Below are 25,135 nucleotides of genomic sequence, written 5' to 3'. Positions count from 1 at the left end.
TCCTCATCTTGTGTCCAGAGACCCAGAGCTCGTACACTGGAGTGATGCTGCCTCAGGCTCCATCACTTTGGGATAACTTGATAAAACAGCTTAATTCACATTTTAAAACAGCATCCGTCAAGAGGAGCAAACAATTAGGTTATGATGCAGGACCAGCCTTCCTGTAGTTCATCTTGTACTTAAATCATGCAGCTTCCCAAACAAATGTGCAATTAATCAAATGATTAAAAAACAATTGGAACCTGGTGCTCAGTTTCCCAGTGTGCTCGGCGGTATAAAGCCATGACTCTGGAGGCACAGAGCTCCTATTTGTACTATTCCTTCCCTCTCTTCAATTGTTATTGTATATTTTTTGTAAATTTGTAAATTCTATTGTATTGTTATACTGTATACTTAACAGTATTTTTTTTATATTTCTTACCGTCCTTTATTCTTTATGTGTTAAGTGAGTGTTGTACTTTGAGAGCGAAGATTAACCGGAGTCAAATTCCTTGTTTGTTTACCCGAACCTGGTCAATAAAGCTGATTCTGATTCTGAAATCAGTCCACCTCTTAGTCTTAGAGTCTTACTTTTCCCGTTCGACCAGATGAATGTCAAAATAAAAGCACATAAGACCTTCCTTTTCACCATTTTCAGTTTATTGTTGGCATATTGGTGTGTTTGTGTTTGTAATTTGTGAAAAAGAAATGTGTGTACATACCACTGCGTCGTGTACAACACCTTTTTGAATTTGGCCTTGTTTTTGATCTGTTTCTTTATAAATGGACCCTTAACGTTTTGGTTACAATGACACAGAATTACCATGGACTTCAATCTAAATTATTACCTCCTTTTTTATTTATAAGACATGATCTTTATCAATATCCAAAAGTGGAAGAAAAACAAAACAAAACAAAAAAACATGAAATAATGCTAAGGCTGTTCTGTCTCTCTTCATGTCTCCCACTGGCAAAAACAAACACAAAAAGCCTTCTTCAGGGCCTCTTAAACAAGAGTCAAACCTCTGAATCAGAATGTGGAACCCAGCAAACGGATAGCACGCCTTCAGAACAAGTAGATATAGATAGATTTATATATGTAGAGTTTTATATTCAGCTTAAAATTTTTAAAAGAGTACAGTAAACACTTCTCACACATGATAGAAACTACTCGACGTCTCAGAATCCAGAAAGTGTAGGTCAAACATTGTCCATAAACAAATCAAACCCAAAAGCAAAAAAAAAAAAAAAGAAAAGAAAAAAAGAACTCATAAAATAAAACATAAATAAAAAAAAAAAAAAGTAGCCTGCCCACAAAGTTTTCTTACAAAGTTTGAAGTAGATCGGAAAAGAGACACCTGACCACACGAACAGAATAGAAAAACAGTGGTATTGCATTTTGAAAATGCACAAAGATTCTCCTGTACAATTTGGCGTCTCTGCGAGTACAAACGCCTAAAGGGCTCAGTGGCGGTTTTTCTGGGTGGCTCTCCTTTTTTTTTTTTTTTTTTTGATTTGTCTTTCAGTACACGTGTAGTCTTGGTTTCCGGTGAGTACATTAGTGCTGTAAACAGGCACACGCAGATTGGAAAAGGACGGAGAGATCAGTGTCCAGTTTCACCTCTCTGTCCGTCATCGCTCTCCTTTCCTCCTCCTCTGTTAGTTTCTCAGTCCTGCTGAGACAATGGGCGTCCTCCCAGTAAGGCTATCCATCTACCTGCCTGCACCCATCCATCCCCCACACTCCGTGTCCCCCACCCTGTGTCCGACCGTCTCCAAATCCCTAAAGTGAGGTGCCTCCGGCAGTGCTCCGAGAAATTTAAGGAAGCAGGGTCGTTCCTCGTTTTGTGTGTAGTCGAGTGTGTTTTTCATTTTCAATTTGGTTGCTGGGTGAGGGGGGGCTGAGGGCAAAATGGGTTGAAAACTTGATGCCTTTTTTTCTTATAGCCTTGGTCTTCTGGGAGTGATTGTGCAAAGTCACGCGGTGTCCGGTATGTCCACGCGGAAAGAGCTAGCAAACCCTTTTCCTCGCTGCAAGAAGCAGAGAAAAACACAAAGCTTGGTTAGCTGTTTGTTTACGTGTATGTGTGTTTGTGTGTGTGTTTGTGTGTGTGTGTGTGTGTGTGTAGGGGCAGGGGGGTTTCAAGTTTGTCTGAGAGGAATGACAGAAAACAAAGAAGAAAGAAAAACAGGACTTAAATGGCCTCATTCACACAGAATCCGAGGGTCCACACACACACACACACACACACACACACACACATGCACAACGAGGGCTAGGAAGTGTCACATCCCTCAGCTGGGCCGCTTTAATTCACTCCTGTGAAATGGCTCATGGATAATGTGTGTGTGACTATGTTTGTGAAGTGGGGTAGAGGGGCTGGTATGGAAATAGTGACAGTGGAGTGGGTGGGAGCTGGTGAATGTTGCATGGCCAATTTATTTAGGACAACAACAAAAGAGGGAGGCTCAGTCTGGAGTCTAACCTCTCTTTCTCCCCTCCCCCTCCCCACTCTGCCTCCATGGTGTCTAAGTTTGATGATGGTAATCACTGGTCTCTGGCTATCATCCCCCGCCCCCCCACATCCCCGCACCCCACCCTGACCCGACCCCAGGCCAGGCACCGGACAAAAGCGTCTCTGTATCACTGGCTGACTCGATCAGATTAGGGAGCTTCAGCCTCTTAGCATCATCATTCTATCCCTTCTTCCACGCCTCTGACTGTTGTTCCCTCTTTTGCTATTATCCCCCCCCCCCCCCTCCCCTTGGCACCCCCACACTCATTAGCATAAGGGCCACAGTGATCTACTTAGAGAGAGGAGCGAGCGGCGGTGTTCGTGGGAAACACGGCGATATTGGGAGCCCTTCACTTGGAGTGCTGCATCACCAGCCCATAATAAACACACACACACACACACACACACACACACACACACACACACACACACACACACACACACAGTGTGCATCCAACTGAAGGCTGGAAAGCATAAAGAGGAAAAAAATAGAAATGATAATCATTTGAAAGTTGTTTAATAGTAAGATGCTTGATGCAGTGGGTGCAGGAGATGTTTTTTACATGAAGTCCTCACATCTTCTTTTCACGTTTTTTTGCCTTTATTGTCAAATACCATAGCTGTCGGGTAAAAAGCTTGTACGTCCCAAACCGTTGTTTTTTCAGGAAATGGATAGAGACTTATTTGAAATATGATATAATATATCTAATATTGAGCCATTAACCGCAGACGCAGTCAAACTGCCTTGTCACTGTTTACATAATGTGTGTAAAACACACAGAGATGTGAAGGGCGACCGATAGCATTGATTTATGAAAAAAATTCAAAATGACGAAATATGGAGATACAAGGTTTCTGCCCGACAGCGACGACATGCGTTGTCACTGCTGCAATGTTGCTGTATTTGTATTACATCATAAGTGCATTGGACATGCCGTCGTGTTATTCTTATATTTCATTCGATGGTGTTAAAATATATTCTTGTCATTGCTTTACATCACTACAACTTATATACTTACATGTTTATTTTGTACACCTACTGTATAATTACGGATTGCTTATTCTGTATTTCCACAAGTACTGCAGGCTTACATTACTGCTGTAATCAGCATAATGTTAATATAACCTGCTTGGAATGTAACTATCTGTGATGCACATGCGGCATTACTGCATTTCTATAATGATGCCAGTTCATTTATTGATAATGTTGAAAAAAAACTGAACATGTTCTGTTAACTAATAGATATAACCATGACACGTCCCCGGTTGATTACTTACATTGAGACGGTCAGTTTAGTCAGGATGAAGCTATAAAATTGAATAAAAACACCCAAAAGTCGATGAAAGTACTGAGCGGAATCTTTCATTTGACTTGTGAAGAGCGTTTTCAGCCACCATCCATCCGTGTTGTTTATTTTTGGGCAATTAGGTTGAAAGAAAGCCAAAATTTCGGTTATAGAATCTTTTCAAAAACGGGTCTAATTTGACCCGAGAGACAACAGGAGGATTAACTGATCTTTATTCTATACGTGCCTTCATGCTGCTGAAACCCATCATTGCCGTAGTTCCTCATAGCAATCAATACAATCTAACAAGGGCGTAACTTTGAGTTCAACATTGGGGAGGGGGGTGGGGGTTGAGATCTCCAACTATCTAGGGAGGTCCAGGGACATGTCTGCTTGGATGGAAAATGAGACAAAAACCTCGAGAGAAAAAAAAGAAAATAACTAAAAATTAAAAAAAAAAAAACCTAAAAAAAATAGCCAAAAACGTTGAAAGAAACGACAAAAACCTCGGGGAAAAAAACTCCTAAAAATTGGCATAAGTGGGTATAAAAATCTGATGAAAGAATCACAGGTTTTTTTTCCAGCCACCTCACTTAGCACGTCGGAAAAAGCGACAAAAATGTCGAAAAAAAAATGGTCCGAAAGAAACTCGAAAAAAGGCGACAAAAAAAATCTAAAAAAACGTGACAAAAACATTGAAAAAAATTATCGATACAACTATTTGATAAAGGATTAAACCAAAAAAAATAAAACGCATAGCAAATGGATAAAACATTAATCAAAGGGGGTCCCTGCTGTTCCGAACAGTGTGCCGTGGAAGCAGCGCTGCTCTGACACTTTGATAATTCCCGCTCGCTGTGTCGGATGATGAGAGAGGGGGGGCCTCTTCAGGCGCCGCATGACAGAATTATAATTAAGCATTATCACCAAATTGCAGTGATTGAGGATGTATCTCTTTGTGGCCCTTTGAATGAGAGTTTAGAAACAGTAATTCCTGGGGAAAAGAATTTCCCTTCTTCTTTCCTTTATTTTTTTCCCTCCTCCTCCAAATGTTTAAAACTGGTTGTTTGATCCTGGGCTCCAGCACAATGACGTCTACCGGATGAGAAGAGACGCTAGGTTCACTGCCTGCCTCACAAACTGCCATTTTTCATTGCTGAGCTTTGTGAGAGGGCCAGTGTCACTTATATTACAGCAGCCGTTCGTTTTTTTTTTTTTATAATGAGACAGAGCTTCCTTTAAGCTAACATCCCCACACATCAAAGTAAACCTATAAAACATAATTGCTTTTGGCATGTTTAATTTGGAAAGACCAACAGGCCAATCGTTGCTGGAGGCGTGTGTGTGTGTGTGTGTGTGTGTGTGTGTGTGTGTGTGTGTGTGTGTGTGTGTGTGCGTGTGCGTGTGTGTGTGTGTGTGTGTGCACGTGTGTGCGCGGGGGAGTGAATTGAAACGGCAGGTGAGGGGAGATAAGATCATCCCAGTCGGGGATAATAGAGATGCCTGAGAAAGAGGGAAGAGTTAGTTAAACACTCTGACAAGAAGGCTGGCAGGACAGGGGTCAGAACTGAAATGAATTTCACGCTTCCTTTCCTTGCCCAGCCAATCCAGGAGAGAAAATTGAATTTTGGAATCTTTATTTTGTTCACCTAATTGGATCACCAGATCAGAGAGCGGGGCGGGCAACACAATACTCACTTAAATAAGCCGGGTTATAAGGCGCTCTGGAGCTAGGCACAAATGCTTCCAACTCTGTCCCCTGTAAGGAGCCCTGGTGGTGGCTGAGGTGATGGTTTTTGAGAGGGTGGAGGTGGAGGTGTTGGTGGTGGTGGAGGTGTTGGTGACTGAGAGGCGTCTCTTTGCCAAAGGTGGAGAATGACTTATCGGCCGTTTGCTCGGGGCTTTCAAATACCTCTGTGTCCGGGACCGAGTCCATGCCGGGCACGTGCAGGTTGCTGCGGTAGTCCGGGCCCTGGCGCCCGTCAGAGGGCACGAAGCTCGGCATCCAGCAGCGATCCGAGTGGCCCAGCGCCTTACACTCCTCCGTGCAGTTAGAGAAAAGGTCGGCGCCTGTAGGGGAGGGAGGGAGGGGAGGGACAGAAAGAGGGGGAGGGAAGGGGTGAAGGAGAGAGGAGAGAAAGAGCAGAGAGGTGTTTTAGACACAGACAGATACACACACGACACAATCTGACGTATTTCCACAATATTTTCACGATATGTATGTATGAAACCTGCTCTTTGATTCCTCCTGTCAGGAATTTCTGTTTCACAATCGTTCAGATCAATGCCGCCCGCACAATGGATATAAAAAAAAAACTCTGCTAACACACACGCACGCACACACACACACACACACACACACACACACACACCAGAGGGAACTATGGTGCTTTTCACTGCAATACATTTCTCTGACAGCTACATAATGAGTTACTTACTTATTATGTATTAATTACAAAACATATAATCAGGTTATAAAATATTTAACTCTTTATGTCAGTAGAGTAACTTTGTGTGGAAGAGATTTGTTATTATGAAAGCAGTCTATGAACAGTACCTACAGATATATATATATATAATTTCAATTTTGTGGTCATATGCAATTTGACTTTATACATGAAATACTCTTTACTATATTTATCTAACAGCTACAATTACTGGATCCTTTTTTTAGACTAAGACGTTACATAGAAAACATGATTGTTTTATGTTTGATATTATAAGCATTTCAGTCAGCTTACTGGTGAAACAAATATATATATATATATATATTTGGTATGCACCGTCTTTTCTTTCACGTCAGGCGGAGCTACAGTTGAGCTTTTCTTTCTTTTCAGAAAGAATGTCAAAGCACTAAAAGCATAAATGTTACATGTGTAAATGCATCAGAATCAAAGGATTTTAAAAACGTTTGTTTCAATGCAAAAAAATAAATAAAACAACATCTGCCTCAACAAGGGATTTAGATTATTTAAGCATTTAAGACCCATTTTATTCCAAAGGAGAATCCTTTGAGCCAGTGAGTGAGAGCTGTAACTTCCACTTGTTTCTGGAACGTTCTGGAATCATGAACCGAAACAGAGTCAAGCAGATTGCTGCAATACAACCAGGGACATTTATTGAATTAGCAGTAAAAACAGGCACATTTAATAACGGACTACATCATGATTTATTGTTCTCTTTCTCGTTTTTCTCAATGTGTCATTTCTTGTTGTTTCCCAGTGAAACTTTGAATCCATTTTGTAAAATATGTTTTTTTTATTTTGAGAAGTGACTCAGTGTTTAATGCGGTTAACCACCAGAAAATATATTTCAATTCATTTTTATTTATCGTGTCAAAACAAGAGTTATCTCAAGATACTTTACAGATAGAGTAGGTCTAGACCACACTCTCAAACGTGTTCTTATGTACAATACTTGACTATATGTACTAAGTGAGTAAACTACTTCCATTGTAGAGTATAAACTCCCCCCAGGTTGCCAACATTCCTAGGAAAAACACTTAAGACGTGACCTTAATGGTGACCATTGTGAATGTTTTTTCAGTGTTTGGCTCAGCAGACAGAGAGCCTGTGGCTGTGACCGCGAATCTGTCTTCAATCGTAGGTCTCTGGATGTTTGTGTGTGAGCTGCAGGCGTTTACACGCACCAACATGCAGCTGCAAAGAAAAGCTCCTCTGGATAAGGTGGCCGGGATTTATACGACAAAGGGAGTGAGAGTGTATATGTGTGTGTGTGTGTGTGTGTGTGTGTGTGTGTGTGTGTGTGTGTTAGGTCTGCACAATATATCTTTTTGTATATCATCGTTATCGCGTATCTACTGGCGCAATAACCACATCGCGAAAGGCTGCGGCATATCACATTTTTTAGTGTTGCCTTTTATATTAAAATCAGTGTGCAGTTGTTTCGATAAAATAATGTTGGAAATGATTTCCTTACAAGCAATATGTTGTATTTTAGCAGAATGGGCCTCAGTCTCACCCCTCTTTACAAAACCTATTGTCCTCCATGAAAGGCTGGCTACAGGTACGACCCAAAACTAGTTTGAGTGTGCTCGCTTTCATGTGGAGTAATTATTTGTGAGGCTTTTTTAACAGCTGGAATTCTCTGTGAGAAAAATCCCCTGGTGTCAGAGAGCAGAGAGGGGGAGCAGAGCTAACAGGCATGTTAGCTGTTCGGCACAGCTATTTAGGCCGAGTGTAAGCCTTAAGCCAAATTGTGTTTTCATTGCCCCATATGTTTTTTGCAGTCGGGCCTAGATCCCGTGTTTGCATGTATTTTGAAAGCTAAATCCGCTTGTTGTGTATTTGTGTCTGAGCTGCTGTTTGGGGCTACAATCTGAACTGTCCAGCTCGGGCTATCTGATACTAATCCCTCTGAATACAGACTGATTAGACTAAGGTCTGCTGCCGCCCCAGTAAGCAGAGGGTGTGTGTGTGTGTGTGTGTGTGTGTGTGTGTGTGTGTGTCTGTAGCGGTCAGCAAAGGGGGAATTTGCTTTGTTACAAAGCGGATTAATTTGGCTTGCCGTCACTAACAGCTTGGAAAATTGCCCAGGCTCCTAACGAGAGGGTTTCTTATTAAATATTAACCAACATGCCATAAATACACCATCACATTACGTTTTAATACGGCCTCTTACATGGGAGGAAACAACTCATGTGACGGGGGCGCGACCAGAACGCACGCTGGGCGCCGACTTATTGTATAAGTACACCTGGGCGGGCAGGGAGTGATGCATTGTGGGCACTGCAGCAACAGCAACAAAAAAAGAAAATAGTGCAAAGAGGACACAGAGCTCTGCTTCCATTACAAAATGGATGCTGTGTTAATTCTCAAAATGGGAACGGGAAATGTGGCATTTAAACTGTTAGAGAGATAAGAGACACACACGCACACACATACACACACGCACATACACGCACACGCACACACACACACACACACACACACACACACACACACACACACACACGCTAGATTAAGACATCTTGATATTTCTTGACATTTTGGCAAAATTAGATGTTGAAATTAGATGTTTCCCTGGCACATGAGACAGTCTCTATTGAATCAGGAGGATAAAAACATTTCAGCTATAAACCACACACACACACACACACACACACACACACACACACACACACACACAGACACACACACACACACACACACACACACACACACACACACACACACACACACATAATGCATGGCACTATCTTTGTGGAGACCCATCATTGACATAATGCATTCCCTAGCCCCTTACCCTAACCTTAACCCTTACCCTCACCCTAACCATAACCTAATTCTAACCCTAATCCTAAAACCAAGTCTTAACCCTCAAACAGCCCTTTAAAGTTGTGGGGTACAGCATTTTGGCCCCACAAAGCTGTCCGGACCCCACAAGTATACTTCATTCCCAGTTTTTGGACCCCACAAATATAGTTAAACAAGAACACACACACACACACACACACACACACACACACACACACACACACACACACAGAGATCAGGGGCCATGCTTAAATTATAAATTAAAGGTTGTGGGTAACGTCCTTATCTCTCCACTATGTAAGTTGTCCAACACTTTTCTCCTAGCAAACAGTCGCCGTGAGTTATGAGGCTTGGTCTGGCTCCAGAGTACAGGATCTTAGTATTCAACACGGGATAAAAAGAAAGTGTGTCAACATGTCTCGCGCTAAGCCAAAAACCATCAGAGAGGCCGGTGCAGAGACAGAGCGCAGGGGAGGGTAATGTCTCTCTGAATGGCCCTCGTTTCTTCTAACGCCTCATCTCATCTCTTAGCATTCTGCACGGCACTCGTGCAGGGCAAACGCAAAGTCCCGATAATAACCTTCATTTGGTAATTGGTATGCAGAGGTCTGAAAAATGAATTACTGATCAGCGAGCTGTTACCACTGCGATAACAGGAACTGCGGGCCTAAGGAGGAATTTATCACGGCAGCCGGGAGAGATGGGAGCGGAGTGTGTGTGTGTGTGTGTGTGAGTGTGTGTGTGCGTGTGTGTGTGTGTGTGTGTGTGTGTGTGTATGTGTGTGTGGGGAATGGATAATCTTCTCCAAGTGCGTGACATTGGCTATATTGATAATATGTATTTTACACATGTAGCGGGACTGGAAATGGGGGTACCTGAGGGAAGTGCTCCTGGAGGGTCCGGCAGCAAACAAGAACATGTAAAAGAATGACCTTTAACTCAAGAGTTCACTCTCAGCACTTGAACTACAATACAGTACTACAATACCACTGTAGTACAACTCAACACTGACCACACACAACAAGCCTACAGTTGAAAATGCCACGAAAGCTTAAGTGGCCCTTGAGTTAGGGTTTTATTTATTTTTTTGTCACAGTACTATTTTCAATATTTCACACTCAAAAGTCGACCCATAAGGGCTTCTGGCACCAAATAGGATAAGATAAGATAAACCTTTATTGTCTCCTATAGGACAAATTCATCTTGCGAAGCAGAGAGAACACAAAATGGCGACGCATCGCACATAAACACACAGTAGGCATACAGTAACCATGCAAGAAAGATAAGCGTACATTATCTCATCCAAATGCATTCAATAACCATTCTATAAACCTCACACAAGGACCCCCCCCCCCAACCTTCCCCCACACAGAAGAAAGAGAACCCGCTGCACATCCTCCCCCTCATATTGCACTTAATTCTACCCAGATTGCACATTTCCCGTTAAATCATGCTATGATCTATAACTTATGTATAAATAACAAAATAATGCACCAGTGCCGTACCACATATTGGACATCCTACAACCACAATGGTGAGTACCACAAATATGACCTATGCTTAAGCTGAGCACATTCAAGCCCCCCCCTCCCCTCCAATACATACACATCCTTATATATATATATATATATATATATATATATATTCAAACGATTAAATAGGGATCCCAATATTGTGAGATGAAATTTGTCAATTGCTTGATAATAAAAAACTACGACAGTTTTCATAACTGTTTCATCGTTTAAATCAGTCAGTAAAATGAGATGGTTGCAGTTTCTGCTATGTGAGCATGTGCTTGTCTCCAGTACTGCTACTTTAGTTGAATATTTCAATCTAGTTGTACTTTTACTACTATTGTTATGCGTTGTTGCATTGAATAACAAGAGTTGACCTGAAGGATACTTTTGATAAAATGTGATGCATTGCTACAGATGTATTTGTTAAATTAAAATGAGTGGGAGCATATTTACAGACAGTGCGTACAAGTGCTCTGTATGAAATAGAATATACTGTCCATGTAATTCAAAGTGAATATATGTTCACAAAGAGAGACATCTGTAAGAGTGAAAATATAATGCAAGTCATCATAGAATACATAATATTGTAAGGTATTTCACTGACAGGTTGAACAATAGAATACCTTACAATACTTTATTTTACATACACTTATTGTATTCCTACATACATTTTCATGCTAGACCTCATTTATTCTTTATAATATAAAATACGCGTGTCTGAAAGTGAAACTACATGTCCATTACTCGAGTAAAAATCCATCATCTGTAAGAGCCATGGATATAGTGGAAGAGTAATAATATGTGTATGTGAGAGTTATGCCTAATGAGTAACATTTTGAATGCAGGAATCATTGGGCTTGTAGTGGAGTATTCTGTTTTACAATCTGCTATTTTCATTCTTACTTAAATCTTTAATCTCCAAGATTTTTCATTTCAATAACTGTATGTTAATTCTCTATCCATCACTGGAGGAGGTAACACACTGCTGATTGAGCCTGTGGCCCCACTAATGAAGGTATTGCAATATATATTGCAGTATTACGAACTGGATGTCTGGTGTAAAATATCCTGGAGGAAAAAACTTCCTGTATTTTAGCTTTTACTATGCAGTAGGGCTGTGCAATTAATTGAATTTTCGATCACAAAAACAGAGTATTGGAGAAAAGCGATTATTGCGCACATTACATTTTGCAACTTAACTTTTATTTTGTCTCATGTTCTGAATGGAGAAAAAAAAGTTCAAACAGGAAAAATATGAAGGGGAATTTCACTGTTCAGGATGTTTTCACTGTTCAGGATGTTTTCACTGTCGATTTGTTTCACTGTTTCACTGTTTTTCAAATTCAAACATTTCATAATTGAGCAGCTGTACTATATATATATATATATATATATATATATATATATATATATATATATATATATATAAACTCTCAGCACAACTCTGATTGTTTTCACTCAAATGGAAATTCTAAATCAACCTCAAGGACTGAAATATTTGTACCATATTATATATTTTGCCAACTTTAGTCAAAGTTGTGAGTTGACTAACTCTGAGCTGTGGCACCTATCATGTTTTCACCTTGTTATCTACAGCAGCACACTGTTGGCTTTATTCTGACATTTTTGATGTTATGAATATTTTACAGTTTATAACAGTATGCTAAATGGTAATAGCAGTAGTAGTGGTAAGGTGTGATAGAAATGATATAGTACTAGCATTTTGGGAGAAAAATGACAAATGACAAATGTATTGAAAAATACTGGAATCGGTGATGCCAATTTCCCATTGTAGCCCATGTTAAGAGGGAGACACTTTCTCTCACTATGACTTTAGTAGAGCTGCACAATATATTGTTTTTTTTATTGTCATCGCAATATTAACTGACGCAATATACATATCGCGAACGGCTGCGACATACCGCGATAGACACTCAGAGATTTTTTGTGTTATACAGAATTGAGTATACTTTAATATCTCTTATTTATCTTTAGTAATATCGTTATCGCTATATTCACAACGTTATAGCATATTTTCCTCTTATCCTGCAGCCCTAGACTCTAGAGTCGTTACTCGCTCCGAAGCTAATCAACGTCACTCTCTCACTCGCTCTACCACACACTCCCCACGCACACACACACACACACACACACACATGCCGGCCCTGCTATTCTCTTAAAGAGATCGACGCGCACACCAACGCACAAAGTATAAACTTCAGGCCACTTTCGTAGGCTGGAGCCCTGCGTTTCAATTATTTTCCTTGCCTCACACTGATGCAAAAATACATTTGCCAGTGATTATCTTGACTGCATATTACTCCAGTGATGAAAGAAATCCATGTCATAGCCATTTTAAGTTTTATATCAAGTACTTAAGTAAAAATACTGATTCTCCAAAGCTCAGTTCAAGAATCTTTAGAATAATATGCTAATCAATTGTTAGATTAATCGACTAATCGAAAAGATGGTATCAAAAATAATCGTTAGGGACAGCCCTAGTGAACGGAAATCGCTTTTGGCTCCAAGCTCCGCTTTAAAAACCAAAACGTTACAATGTAAATGTAGCCTAAAATAATCCATCTTTAAAGGATGGGGTCATCACATCATCACTGGTAGAACTCCACACACACGCATCTGCACACTGCACTGTGTGATGGCACATAATGTGAAGTATTTGTTCACGTGAAACCTGCTTTTGACCTTTACTGCAAACCCCCCCCCCCCCTCCTCCCCCCACCCTCTCTCTCGCGCTCTCTCTCTCTCTCTCTCTCTGTCACTCTCTACCACAAACTGAAATGCCTTGGAAAAAGAAATATATGCTATATTTACATATATATATATATATATATATATATATATATATATATATATATATATATATATATATATATCCTATATGCGTCCGTTGCGGGTGATTCCTGGACTCTGTAACTGTTTAAATGCATCCTTGATGAGGAATAATCAAGTGGTTTGGATCAGGGAACAAGAGTGTGAAGCAGCAGAAAATGTTGGCACGACAACGCAGCCCACAGCGGGGAAAAAAGAGAACACAAATCACTGTGTAAACCATCTCGTAGTGCTGGTGGTCAAAAATACAACCACAGCTACAGCAGAAAAGGACAAAAAAAAGACAGGCAAATGATGGGGCAAAGAGGGTAAACAGTGAGGCCTGTCTCCAGCATGTTCAATATGTTCAAACTAATCTCACTGGAGTATTTATCTGTCAATGTGTAATGCTCATGCTTTAAATCCAAGATAACAACCAATACGCCTCCCATGAATCTGATTACATGGACCAAAACGTCTCTCTGGAAAACAAAAAACAGATGAGAGTGAATTCCTCCCCACTGACGTCCCTTGTCAGAGCCAAAGGGAAGAGGCTAACACGCCACGCTGATGGATGACAGGAACATTTTATGTTTAATCAACATTAGCATTTATTAAACACTGACGCACTTTGAGTATACCCTCACCGCTGACAAACTACATTAGCACACAGAGAGTAAAGCCTGTGTTCTTTTTTTTCAGCGTTGACGGAGCAGAAGTGTGGGTCTCTAAGCCACGCTATCAATTATCCTAATCAAACAAAGACTTAATGCACGGCAAATAATCTGTTTAATGGCACTAAGCTGGCTGGTAACTCTGCAACAAAGTAGCCGCAGCCTATTTGCTACACCAAGGGTACTCAAAGTCAGCATTGCAGCGCTGCTGGGCCTGCCGCTGCATCCCAACTGGACCGACAACATGGCACACTTCGGTGTATGAGAGAGAGAGTGGGACTGTGTGAACAGGCGGGCTGGCGATGAAATGCTAACGCACTCAAAACAGGACATAAAGCAGCTGGCCAGCTCAGACCTGAGTGGGAATGAAAATGTCCAACATGGGTGAAAAAAGAACTTAAAACCTCAATGTCTGTGTGGTACCAATTGAAATGTGTCCATAGCAACAAACGGCTGAATCTGTGCTAAACGTTGGCGCCAACTTTAGATTCAGATTTTTGTTCATGTTTGATCAAATACTTCCTTCCGGATTTCACACTTTAAAGTTCCTGTACAGCTGCTTGTGTTTGGACAACATTTATCATGTGTCCACAGCAGGGGCACTCCCAGTCCGACACCCCTGGTCCACAGCACCGAGGTTATCGTCAGATCAGAAGGGCTGAGTACCAAATGTAATACTTTTTTTTTTGCCTCTTAAGTATCGAGTATCGAAAAATGCATCGTCATTTAATACCCAGTTTCAATACCTAAGGAGTAAATCTCTGTGCCAACAAGCACACAGCATGCTTCTACCAAGAATGTCTCTGATTGGATGTCTGACGTTACACGTCGCAGAGACAAGCAGGAAAAACTCTACGCTATACGTCTCTGTATAGCGTAGAGTTTTTCCTGCTACGTGAGCCGTCTCTGGCTCACGTAGTAGGAGCTGGAAAATAAATGAAGAGATTTTTCCAATCCCGGTGCTAAACTTTTAAAATGGTGCCGGTGCCTAAACGGTGCCTGAACTGATATTTAATAAAAAATAAAAATAAATAAAGAGTTTTTTTTACAGTAACTTTGAATGCACCACAAGGCTTAACAGTTTCAAGTGAACGCACAGTCACACTTTACACCGTTTGACATTTTAACCGTATTTAATCCAGCTACTAGCTAACGTTAGGCTAACGTTACCTGCTGTTAAGTGTAGTGTTAACTAGCGTCACATGCAATGATGTTTCTTCCTCCTCCTGTTACTACACTTTAATATATACTATGCCATTTGCACAAGTACATTTACAAAATGTGCACGTTTATAATATAATTGACAATAATTCTGAGCCTGTACATAATCTTAATGTCAATAATGTGTCTGTTTTAATGTACTGTGCATGTGCACTGTTTGTTGGAAAGCAATGACCTGCATTTCGTTACATATGTGCCTGCACATTGTTTCAATGACAATAAAATTGAATTGAATTGATATATATATATATATATATATATATATATATATATATATATATATATATATATATATATAAGTGCCCTGTGTCAAAATGTAGTTTTAATACGTTTATTATTATTTATGCTCACATGGTGCATATTAAATGTGAATATTTTCTAGTTTCTTCTCTCCTCTGTGACAGTAAACTGAAACTCTTTGAGTTGTGGACAAAACAAGATATTTGAGGACGTCATCTTGGGCTTTGGGAAACACTGATCCACATTTTAGAGACTAAACAACTAATCTATTCATAATAATCCACAGATTAATGGTCAATTAATGGTCAATGGAAATAATAGTTAGTTGCAGCCCTAGTTGAAACCTCGAAACTACCTTTGTAGCACTGACCAAAATGCGTCCATCACACAGAGAAAGAAAAAGTTGGTATCAAATGTCTGTACAGATTCGTAGTAGATATAGTTTTCTTTTATTTTTTTTTATTTTGTTCAGACAACATTTAACATTTGACAACTTTGGCGTATTTTCTTAAAGGTGCTGTAGGTAGGATTGCGAAGATCCAGGACTCAGCCAAAAAATTTGAACATCGACAACTTCTCAGTCCCTCCCCCCTTTCTGCTAAAGCCCAAAACGGTCTCCTAAGCCCCTCCTCCCACAAGGGAGAATGAATGCGGTGCATGAGCAGTGATTGACATGCAGTTAGACACCCCCCCCTGGCCCTGATTGGTGCATCTGAACAGGGAGCGGTGGATTTTTGCAAATTGTACTACAGGCTGTAGGTGGTGCCAGAGGAGCCGGATTTTTTCTTAAATTACCTGCTTCATGTAGTTCTACTCAAACATAGGGTCAGTTTCAGCAAATATGACAGAAAGTTAGTTTTATAAGTCTTACCTACTGCACCTTTAAATGATAAACAGGGTTTATATTCCTCAAAGTAAGGCATCAAAAGAAGTATCCCTTTGGTATAGATACCAAAAATCAGGTATGCATTTTAAAAATATTCTCAGCCCTACTTTTATAACAGAGTGCGACTATTCATAACAGAATATGAACTCTGGCTGGCAGCGTTCACATGAAATGCTAATGCACTCAAAATAGGACCACTCCATCTACATAAAGCTGCTGGTGAAAAAGGATTTAATGTAAAGCAGTTGTGAGGGTCTAACTCTGAGCTGGTTGGAGCTGAAACAGGTTAGCTGTGTGTGTTTCTGTTTCCTATGGTCTGTGTAACACATCCAGGCCTACTGGAGTGACAGTGGATGTGTGCCCCGCTGTTGCTGACCAGACATGATGTCTTCGGTGTTGCACAGATAGCTACAGAAAATCATTCCTACCACAAGCCATAAGACTCTTCAAAAAACATTTCACCACCGAGTGTGAGATAACACTGTCATTACCTCATTTATTACACTATTGCACTAAAGCACAAATTGCACACTCATGTGTATTTAGTCTACATATTTTTTTTATATACATTCTATATTTTTCATATATTCTATGTATACATGCTGGTTGTTTGTTTTTATTCTCTACTTGTACAATTATGTTGTTTTCATTGTTTTTCAAGGCTGAGTAGGTGTTCTTGTATTTTTACTTCTATCTATCTATCTATCTATCTATCTATCTATCTATCTACGACAGGCTCCGTCCCGCACCCAAGAAAGCTCGCCACTGAATGAAGACATAAAACATGTATGCATTCAGAACTCAGTGGGGCCCTATTGTACGAGCTCCTTTAGGAAGATTAAGAAAAGAAAAAAAGAGGATGGGTTTGGTAGAATGTGATCAGGGAGGGGAAAGAGAATTACAGGGGGAGAGTGCAAGTTGGAGAGTAGCTGCATGAATGAATGCATTAATTAATTTAATGAACAAATGAATCGTCTGTTTTGTTTGCTACGGCCGCAACCTATTTGGTCCGCTTCCCAGCACTCCAGTGCGAGCGCGGCCTCATTAAAACGCCTGTCACATCTCATCGAGTGGTCTTCGGCACCCAGTGACCGAGCTCCCAGGGAGCCGGCTGCTCATTAACACCGCCACGTATTTACAAAACAGCGGCGGCGGGGTTCGCTCTCTGCCCAGCCGACATTAAATCATCACGTGTCAGAAAAACACAGAGACAAATATTAGGAGACATGTTCCCGGCTCACAGGGACAGGATCTGGTTCTGTTACTAGTGGCGGTTCTAGACCATTTCAAATGGAGGGGCACGGCTGGGGCCGCATGCCATTTTAGGGGGTACCAAATATATTTAGCGCAAGTGTTACAACCCTACAAAGATTTGGTTTAGAGCTGGGCAATATGAAGAAAATAAAATATCACTATTTTTGATCAATTACCTCGATATCGATATTGCGGCGATATCGTAGGGTTGACTATTGGTGCTTTCACAAAATATTTACACAATGAGATTTGTGATTACTAATCATCAGTAATGTGGATATAATGACATAAGAGTGGGTAAAGGCAAATAACAGCTCAGCTAGAACAGTCTGGTGAGTTCAGAAAACGGCATCACTTTGCTGTAATGCAGCCTCTAAAACCAGGAAAAGACAACACTTCATATTACGAAATTACCATATCCAAAATCTAAGACAATATCTTGTCACGATATCGATATAATATTGATATAATGCCCAGCCCTAATTTGGTTCTACAAAAGACTAACGATACAGTTATAACAATAAACACAAGAATACTCAATGTTAAGCTACATTTAGTCTATATCCACAACCTTCCACTTCCAGGATTGCCCTGTTGATGGATATTCCGCCAGATGTCCTTTTTTTCGACCGGATTTCTGTTACCTAACGCTTCCTAGGACTACGGTTAACTGCTCCTCAGATCTCTGCAGGGCAAATCCAGACAGCTAGCTAGACTATCTGTCCAATCTGAGTTTTCTGTTGCACGACTAAAACAACTTTTGAACGTACACACGTTCGACCAAAACAACTTTCTTCCCGAGGCTATTTTGCAGCGGCACAGGGGCTCCGTCGGGCGCCTAGCGCCGCCCAAGACGATTGTGATTGGTTTACAGAAATGCCAATAAACCAGAGCACGTTTTTCTCCAATCCTGGAATACCGTGTGGACTAGCCAGACCTTCCTTTGCAGCGCTGTGGAGGAAGGGGAAGGTCTGGCAATGCGAGACTAAACTACATTTATATTTATTACTGCAAATAAATAATATCCCCTCTTTGGGGATTAAGTTGGGGTTGAAAATGTATGAAAATATTTGCCACTGCCCCCCCCCGAACCGCCCCTGTCTGTTGCTAGCCATCCTTTTTTCCAGCTTTTATTCCTTCCTAGGCCTACCAGCAAATCCCAAGCCACTGTGCCACTAGAGAGAAATCAGTACGTCTCAAAGTACAACACCATCAGCATTAAAGCTGATTGTGAGACTCAGATGATGCAGGCGCCAGCCGTGTGCTATAGCCCTAATTAAATTGAGCTTTAATTTTTCCGCCCTACACAATGCTACAGAGCAAAACAAGTCCAGAATGCAGCAGCGGAGAGACAGACAGCAATCCTCTCCTGGAACCACAGCGCATAGTGACTGCATGCTAATCAGCAAAAGCCCACTCCAGTCCTATAAAAGCCATAGAGAGTCAGCCATTTGCCTTTTCAACATTCAGCTTCAATCAAGTAAAGCCATAGTGAAGAAAGAGGCAGTATCACGCACACACTGGAGCCAGTTCTTACCGGAGGAATGGCCTCGGTTGGTGGCGTCATGGTCGCTGTCTCCCTGCTCGCTGTCCCCGTGGCCGCTGTCTTTGGAGCTGACCATGTCCGCCTCCTGGAACGCCGAACTGAAACCAAGGAGAAATCGGGCTCTGAATGATACACGGACAAACCCCAACTGTGAAAAGCTTCAAAATATAGATAGGAATGACACTGCAAAAGATTGGTGTATGTAAGTTCTACTGAAGTGGAGATTTCTGACTCAGAGTCTGAGAAAAAACTCATTTGGAGAAAACAGCATTTAAAGATATGGATTGTAAAATTCCATACATTTTGCAAGACACTACAGGTGATTGGGGTAAAACCTTTTAAACGACAGAACTTCCCCAGTTGAATACTTACATTAAGACAATTATTTTATGCATTGTAAGTTTTTTTGAAATTCTAATGTTTAAATATGCAAATGATGCATTATCTAATGCTAACTTTGGTGAATTTAGGAGAAATCTACAGACACAAATAGACAAAGTGTAGTAAAATATACACTTAAATGTATATTTTTGGATGTCTGTTTTCCACAAACATCCAAAGAAGGCAGAATAAGCCCCGCCCAAATCTATCTCCACTTAAATCAAAGCCTCACTTTAACAGCGGTTATGATTATTCCAGCCCCTTTCCTCATCCCATCTCATCATCTAGAGCATCATCACAGTAATGAGAGTTATCGGTGAGTGAAGTAGAAGCAGTCGGCAGATAAGAGCTTTATTACAGGCGGATGTGACAGGGTGAGGCTGCAGCGAGGAACATGGGTCCATATTTACCTGTTGACACGTCTCGGCCTGTCAACCAGGTAGCTGAGTTCAGCTCGCTGGTGTTTGGTCTGAAAGAAAAAAAAAGGGGCCAACGTCAGTGTTTGTCGCTCCAGCGCCTTTTTTGTAACATGATTACCATCAGCAGCGTCCAACTGCGAGGGACGCAGCCCACACAGTTCACTGTTGATGCTATGGAATCAATTGGAGCTCTGTTCAACATTTATACATATCACCTAGGGCAAAATCTTTCTGGAGGAATGAATCATTATGATCAACTTAATTATTTCCTGGATTTTGTATCACCATAGTCCCTAAATTTATGTAGAAATGCAGGAAATGGGATTCTAATAGAAAACATTTTTTTGGCGGAGGACCCCCAGAACCCAATGTTTAGTGCCCCCCCCCCCCCTAAAAACACACACATTTCTCAAACCAAAGTTACACCCTTGCATATCACTCATATCTGATGAGGAGTGTATGTTTGAAGCGTGCTCTCTCACACACACACACACACACACACACACACACACAGAATCACACACACACAAACACACTAGGCCTGTAACAATTATTACATAATTGTCTAATCGCAATTGTTTCTACATAATCATCGTTTCTTTGTTTAACCGCAATTGATTGCCAACATTAGCTACGGTCCTAAGGGGTATGACTGTTGATGGCAATTGTCAGTTTTATGTTAATTCAAGAAAAAAAATACAATGATTTATGATAATAAAGAGGCGTGGTTTACTTCATAGGATGCGTACCTGTGTTATTACGTTATCTGGGCCACAGAGAGTAATATATAACCAAAAGATGTATTCTGGGATTCATTCAAAACTTGAATTTGTTTGCAAAAGCAATACATTAATTTAAAATTTGACTGAAACAGACTATATTGTTAATTGCAATTATTTCTGAGACAATCAATAAAACATTTGGAATTGTTACAGCTCTACTCATATCTGATGGGGAGTGTGTTTTTGCGGTGTGCTCTGTCTCTGCCCTGCACGCGCACGCACGCACGCACACACACACACACACACACACACACACACACACACACACACACACACACACACAGCAGCCAGCAGCCTCTGAGCCACCATACATTATCCCTATACACTTTTCTTATTCTGATTTCCATAATCTCAAAACCTCGGAAGTAGAGCTGCAAGGATGCATCGAATTATCAATGAGATGTCAGCTTGTTAAATGTGAATAATTTCTAGTTTCTTCTCTCCTCTGCGATAGTAAACTGAATATCTTTGACACGGACAAAACAAGACATTTGAGGATGTCATCTTGGGCTTTGGCAAACACTGCTCCACATTTTTCACCATTTTCTGACATTTTAGAGACCAAACGACTAATCCATTCATCCAGGAAACAATCAACACATTAATCGAATATGGAAATGATGGTTATAGTTGCAGCCCTACATGGGAGCACAACATAAGCATGCAGGCATTGCTGTTTGAAGGCCAACCTCCCTGAGGACTGCTAAAGGCAACATGTCAGCAACTGGTAATAATGTGGCATACGGTGTGTAATAGTACTTAATAACATCCATGTGCACACCTGTCACTGAACCGAGGTGGAGGGGGGGGGGGGGGGATAATGGCTTCTGATGTTTATTCGCCACTTGTATACACGTTTGCACATTCTTTCCTGTGTATTTTTCTCCATCGGAGTATGCATTGGAGAGTGCCCAGATTGATCTCCTCTGAAGTTGTTTTTTTTTTCATCTCTCCATCACATCTTTTATTGATTATGTGCATATTAATCTGTAGTATTTGTATATCAATACACTAAACTAAACATCTTTATTTTTGAATTCTTGTATTCTATCCTATTTATTATTTCTCACTCATACATATTCTGTATGTGTGCTGTGTGTCTTAGATGTTGCTGACATTTCCCAATTTGGGATCGATAAAGTCTATTTAATCTAAGATTAGATCTAATGTGGGGAAGTGTTCAGATAGGTGTAGGCATGCTGAGGGCTCTCAGAATAGAAGGGAGTGATGGGAGGGATGGGGAGGGGGGGTTAAACTGTAAGGTATGAGAGGGACTCTTACCTCGTTTGATAAAATGCTGCCATTTGATATGATGTCAGGCTGCTGGTCTGTGTACCCTGTCACTATGGCCCCGCACGGGTTGTGCTCGGTGTCTGTGCTCCTAGACGGACTACGTGGCTTTAGGAACATGAGGTCGGTTTTGGCAGACTCTGGAGTCAGACATACCTGGTAGCAATAGTTCTGGTTCTGATGGTGCGAGCCGAAGCTCCCTGACTCCTCCACGGGCACATGAGCCGTGCCACCGGCCCCGCTGACGCTGCCGGCGCTCTGCACCAGCATGATATCCGACTTGCTGAGCTTTTTCTTGCGCGCGCGGGCCTGCCGCGAGCAGCACGAGCTGCACCCCAGGCAGCACTCGCTGGCCAGGCAGGTGTAAAAGTTGAGCTTCTTGTCCTTCTGGCAGCGCACTGCCAGCACGATCATAACCAGCAGGAAGATGAAGGAGACGGAGCCCAGGGCGATGATGAGGATCAGGGTCAGATCCAGGGTGCCCTCCTTGGCCTTGGCTGTGCCCGCGCGGTCCCCGGCTCCGCGGCCCTCCGCCACGCTGTCCACCAGCAGCACGAGCACGCTGGCGCTGGAGGACAGCGGCGGCTGCCCGTGGTCCCTCACCTCCACCAGCAGCTCGTACATCTGCTGCGGGTCGCGCTTGGCCGACACCCGCCGCGCCGTGCGCAGCTCCCCCGTGCGCCAGTCCATCCGGAACATGCCGTTCTCGTTCCCTCTCTGGATGCTGTAGGACAGCCGCGCGTTCTCGCCGTCGTCCGCGTCCATCGCAACGATGCGCGTCACCAGGTAGCCCGGCTCGGCGGAGCGGGGCAGCGGCTCCCTGGCGGTGCCGTTCTTCCCCAGCGGGGCCAGCACCAGCGGCGCGTTGTCGTTCTGGTCCACGATGATGACTTTGACTGTGGCGTTGGAGAAGAGCTGCGGGCTGCCCGCGTCGCGCGCCTGCACCGTGAACGTGAAGTCCTTCAGCTGCTCGTAGTCGAAGGAGCGGAGCGCGTACAGGTAGCCCGTCTCCTCGTTAATGGACACGTAGGTTTTGACCGACATGCCCTGGATGTCACACTCAAGGATGGAGTAGCTGATGAGCGCGTTCTGCCCGGCGTCCGGGTCCAGAGCGGTGACGGCGTGGATGTACGCGCCCGGCACGTTGTTCTCTGTCACATACACATCATAGACGGTCTGCGTAAAGGTGGGCGCGTTGTCGTTCTCATCCGACACCTGGACTCGGATGGATTTGCTGGCGGTGAGCGACGGCGTCCCTTTGTCCCGCGCCACCACCGTCACGGAGTAGGAGTCCGCGTGCTCGCGGTTCAGCGGGCCGTCGGTCACTATGGTGTAATAATTCCTAAAAGACGATTTCAACTTGAACGGGACGTCGCCGAGGATCTCCACGTGCACCTGTCCGTTCTCCTCCGCGTCCCGGTCCGTGACGCTCAGCAGCGCGATGACGGTGCCCGGGGCCGCCGCCTCGCTCACCGACTCTGTTACGGTGCTGAAGGTGATCTCCGGCGCGTTGTCGTTCGCGTCGCTGACTTTGACCAGCACTTTGCAGTGCGCGGCCACGGCGTTTGGCCCCAGGTCTTTCGCCTGCACAAAGATCTGATACAGGCTGCTCTCCTCGAAGTCCACCTCGCCGCGCACCTCGATGCGCCCCGTGCGCGCGTCGATGCTGAACAGGTCTTTGACGCGGCTGGAGATGTGGTTGCTGAAGGAGTAGACGATCTCCCCGTTCAGACCTTCGTCCAGGTCGGTGGCGTTCAGCTGGATGACCAGCGTTCCCGCCGGTGCGTTCTCCGACAGGCTCACCGTGTACACGGGCTGCTCGAACACCGGCACGTTATCGTTGGAGTCGAGCACCCGGACCACCAGCAGCGCGGTGCCAGTGCGCGGCGGCTGGCCGCCGTCCACCGCGGTCAGAACGTACCTGTGCGCCGCCTGCTGCTCCCGGTCCAGCGGCTTCTCCAGCACCAGCTCCGCGAACTTGTTCCCGTCCGTTTGGGTCTGCACATCCAGGTAGAAGTAGTTGTTAGTGGTGATGTCGTACGTGCGTAAAGCGTTCGAGCCAACGTCCGGGTCAAAGGCGCTCTCCAGCGGGAAGCGGGTGCCCGGTGTGGCGCTCTCCGAGATCTCCACGGTGATGTCCGTCTCCGGGAAGCTGGGCGGGTTGTCGTTAATGTCCACCACTTCGATCTCGACGCGGAAGAGCTCCAGCGGGTTCTCCAGGAACACCTCCATGTTGAGCTGGCAGCTGGCGCTCTGCTTGCAGATCTGCTCCCGGTCGATCTTTTCGCTCACGAACAGCACGCCGTTCTCCAGGTTCACCTCCAGGTACGGTGTCCGAGAGCTGGGCACCACCTGGAAGCGTCGGGACGCCAGTTTGGTAAGGTCCAGCCCCAGGTCCTCGGCGATATTCCCCACCAGTGTGCCATGGTCCGCCTCCTCCGGCACCGAGTAGCGTATCTGAGAGAGCACTCCATCCGTGATGCACAGGGCAATCAAAAGAACAATCATCGCCGGGGAAAACAAGTGCACTTGGGTAGAAAATATTATACAGCTTTATGATCCTCTGTTAATAGACAAAATGTCCGTTTCCATCACCCATTTCACTCGTCAAAGTCTCCAAAATGCGTAAAAAGTCTCCAAAAAAATGTGTAAGGCGTCCAGGGAAATCTGTCCCATTAAAAGAGAGGCATTTAGATTTCTTAAAGGAGTTTGAATGACTGCAGAAGCTCTTTTTCTATTCTGTCTCGGCTGTCTTGCTTTTCAGACGTGTCCCGGAGACGCTACGGCGCACATTCCAATGAAGCGCAGTGCTGCTGCTGTGATGGAGCCAGTCTGGAAAGGAGTTGGAAGAAAAAAAGAAATCAATATCCATATAAGACAAAAATAAGAGCTATTTTTTTTTCTCTTCTGCGAGGCTCCTTAATCAGAGAATACACGTCAGACTATCTGGCTGTGTGTCTCTGTGTCTCCTCTTGGCACCCTGTCCTCACTGCGTCCCCTCCACTCCACTCTCTACTGACGCTGTTCACTCAACTATTT

General features: G+C 43.1%; 1 protein-coding gene and 1 long non-coding RNA gene across 4 annotated transcripts in view; one reads left to right on the top strand and one right to left on the bottom strand.

Annotated features, from left to right (window-relative positions):
* Positions 1-25,135, top strand: part of LOC118495599 — a 556,251-nt gene that overhangs the window by 454,750 nt on the left and 76,366 nt on the right. The gene's annotated exons all lie outside the window — the stretch shown is intronic.
* pcdh10b (protocadherin 10b) lies at positions 622-25,135 on the bottom strand. Of its 3 annotated transcripts, none has more exons than XM_031319643.2 (5): positions 22,088-25,135; positions 20,016-20,074; positions 19,216-19,322; positions 5,480-5,851; positions 622-2,010 (listed from the first exon to the last, which is right to left on the bottom strand). In XM_031319643.2, the coding sequence occupies exons 1-5, from the start codon at positions 24,602-24,604 to the stop codon at positions 1,991-1,993; spliced, it is 3,075 nt and encodes a 1,024-aa protein (XP_031175503.1). In that variant the 5' UTR covers positions 24,605-25,135; the 3' UTR covers positions 622-1,990. The 3 variants fall into 3 exon arrangements, with proteins under 3 accessions (XP_031175503.1, XP_031175505.1, XP_031175506.1); XM_031319645.2 differs by having other exon boundaries at positions 22,253-25,135; XM_031319646.2 differs by having other exon boundaries at positions 5,694-5,851; positions 22,088-25,134.

This window comes from Sander lucioperca, chromosome 1 (assembly GCF_008315115.2).
Source record: "Sander lucioperca isolate FBNREF2018 chromosome 1, SLUC_FBN_1.2, whole genome shotgun sequence".
Lineage (NCBI taxonomy): Eukaryota > Metazoa > Chordata > Actinopteri > Perciformes > Percidae > Sander > Sander lucioperca.
The sequence above is the reverse complement of the archived record's forward strand: the minus strand, read 5'-3'. Positions and strand labels throughout refer to the sequence as shown.

Bases quoted from the DNA above. Each gene is read 5' to 3' on its own strand.
- pcdh10b (XM_031319643.2), bottom strand. From the start codon at position 24,604: ATGATTGTTCTTTTGATTGCCCTGTGCATCACGGATGGAGTGCTCTCT. The intron at 20,075-22,087 runs GTAAGAGTCCCT...TTTTTCTTTCAG, and splicing joins GCAGCATTTTATCAAACGAG to ACCAAACACCAGCGAGCTGA. The intron at 2,011-5,479 runs GTGAGTATTGTG...TGCTTCTTGCAG, and splicing joins TTATAACCCGGCTTATTTAA to CGAGGAAAAGGGTTTGCTAG.